Source organism: Misgurnus anguillicaudatus, chromosome 18, assembly GCF_027580225.2.
Source record: "Misgurnus anguillicaudatus chromosome 18, ASM2758022v2, whole genome shotgun sequence".
In the NCBI taxonomy this organism is placed as follows: domain Eukaryota; kingdom Metazoa; phylum Chordata; class Actinopteri; order Cypriniformes; family Cobitidae; genus Misgurnus; species Misgurnus anguillicaudatus.
Genome location: NC_073354.2, coordinates 20,705,502 through 20,707,090, shown reverse-complemented (window position 1 = coordinate 20,707,090; position 1,589 = coordinate 20,705,502). Strand labels below are relative to the sequence as shown.

General features: G+C 37.3%; 1 protein-coding gene across 1 annotated transcript; it reads right to left on the bottom strand.

Moving 5' to 3' along the window:
* Positions 1-515: 515 nt before the first annotated feature.
* Positions 516-1,288, bottom strand: LOC129429581 (cytochrome c oxidase subunit 8A, mitochondrial). The gene is made up of 2 exons (XM_055186384.2): positions 1,070-1,288; positions 516-900 (listed from the first exon to the last, which is right to left on the bottom strand). Exons 1-2 carry the CDS (start codon positions 1,187-1,189, stop codon positions 790-792), a joined length of 231 nt encoding a protein of 76 aa, XP_055042359.1. The 5' UTR covers positions 1,190-1,288; the 3' UTR covers positions 516-789.
* Positions 1,289-1,589: the final 301 nt, after the last annotated feature.

Genomic DNA, 1,589 nt, shown 5'->3' with positions numbered 1-1,589 from the left:
ATTAAAACTGTTGGGTGTTGGGGTCCATTGAAGTCCATTAAAATGAGAAAAATTCTGGAATGTTTTCTTCAAAAAACATAACTTCTTCTCAAGTGAACATAGAAAGACATCAACATTTTGCATGACATTGTGACATTTTTTTTAAGGGACTTATCCTTTAAAGTGAAAAATATTTAAGTTGAAAATGTTTATTTTTTTAGGTGTTACCAATTAAATTATTTTTTTAAGTGAAGTACAGTTAAAATGTTAAATAGTTAAAATGTACAGTTAAAATGTCTCTAGCAAGTGGCTTCTGTTTCACAAAAGGTTCTTTGATGTGAAAAATGTTTATTAGACGATGAAAATGTTAGAAAGAAATGTTTTGAACCTTTGTCTGAATGGTTATTGCTTATTGCAGCCAAGAACCTGTTTGAAACCTTTATTATTAAGACTGCAGGCTACTTCTAAACAAGTGCACCTGCGCCAACATAAAAAAAAGCACACATAGGGAAACTGTGAGTTAACAACAAAAGCAGTTGGTATAAAGCGACATTTTATTCGAAGAAAACGTGCAGTCACTGACTGCATTAAAGTCCACAGATTTTGCTTACAGTGGCATTAAGGGCAACGGTCCTAAGGCATTAAACACCATCTCATTACATTCTGTTTCTCAACAAGAGGACACTATTATTACTACTAAAAGTTTAATAGGTCTATGTTGTATAATATGAAGTCAGTTGCAGGTGAATAATGACCTAGAAGCAGCCAAGTCTCATCAGGTAAGTTGACCGGAGCAGAGATGGGTTTTCTTCAAGAAGTTGGAGTTTGTGGTCTCTGGCGATACTCTGGGATGTGATGCAGAATCCAGCCGGCAGGAGCCAGGAGTGCAACAGCAAACACAGACAAAATGAAGAAACTTTGCTGCGAAAAAAACACATGTTTTACATGTAAAACATTTCTTTGAAAAATGCCATGCTGCTATGTTGCAGGAAATTTGTTTTAGGGCTCCTCGGGTCCTTAACTCACACAAATGACTAAACAGGCTTTTTCTATATTTTTAATAACAAAACAGGCAGATTTGTTTACTTACTCCGGGTCCAATCTTGTTTTTTGGTGGCTTGCTGTAGATGCTGGAGTGACGATTCTGGAGAAGACGCCCAGCTCTGCTAACAGTCAGTGACCGAACAGCTCCTTTCACAAAGACCAGCATCCCACCAGCTGTATGGGTCAACACCAGTACGTCTATGTTCACTGAGTACAACCCCTGGGTTTCCTGCCTCAGGACTGCTGGAGAGATAATGCATGTGTCTCTTCATATTTTTAAGACTATCTTCCAAAACCAACCCACTGCGTGGGAGGGGCCTGTGCAGAAAGACCACTCACCCATTTTTGACAATTAACCCGAGTTAAAAGAAACCGTAGCTTCATCCATCATCATGATTTAATTTTGGAATTGTATTGCATTATATTTTATGTAATGTACATTTAAATTTACATGAGAACATAAACTCATGTTGGCCCACTAATATACAAACTTGCCAAGAGCTTGAACTTTTTATCCTTACAGGTGATGGATGAACGCGTTTCATATATTACATACAATAATTGTC

Bases quoted from the DNA above. Each gene is read 5' to 3' on its own strand.
- LOC129429581 (XM_055186384.2), bottom strand. From the start codon at position 1,189: ATGCTGGTCTTTGTGAAAGGAGCTGTTCGGTCACTGACTGTTAGCAGA. The intron at 901-1,069 runs GTAAGTAAACAA...TTTTTTTCGCAG, and splicing joins AAAACAAGATTGGACCCGGA to CAAAGTTTCTTCATTTTGTC.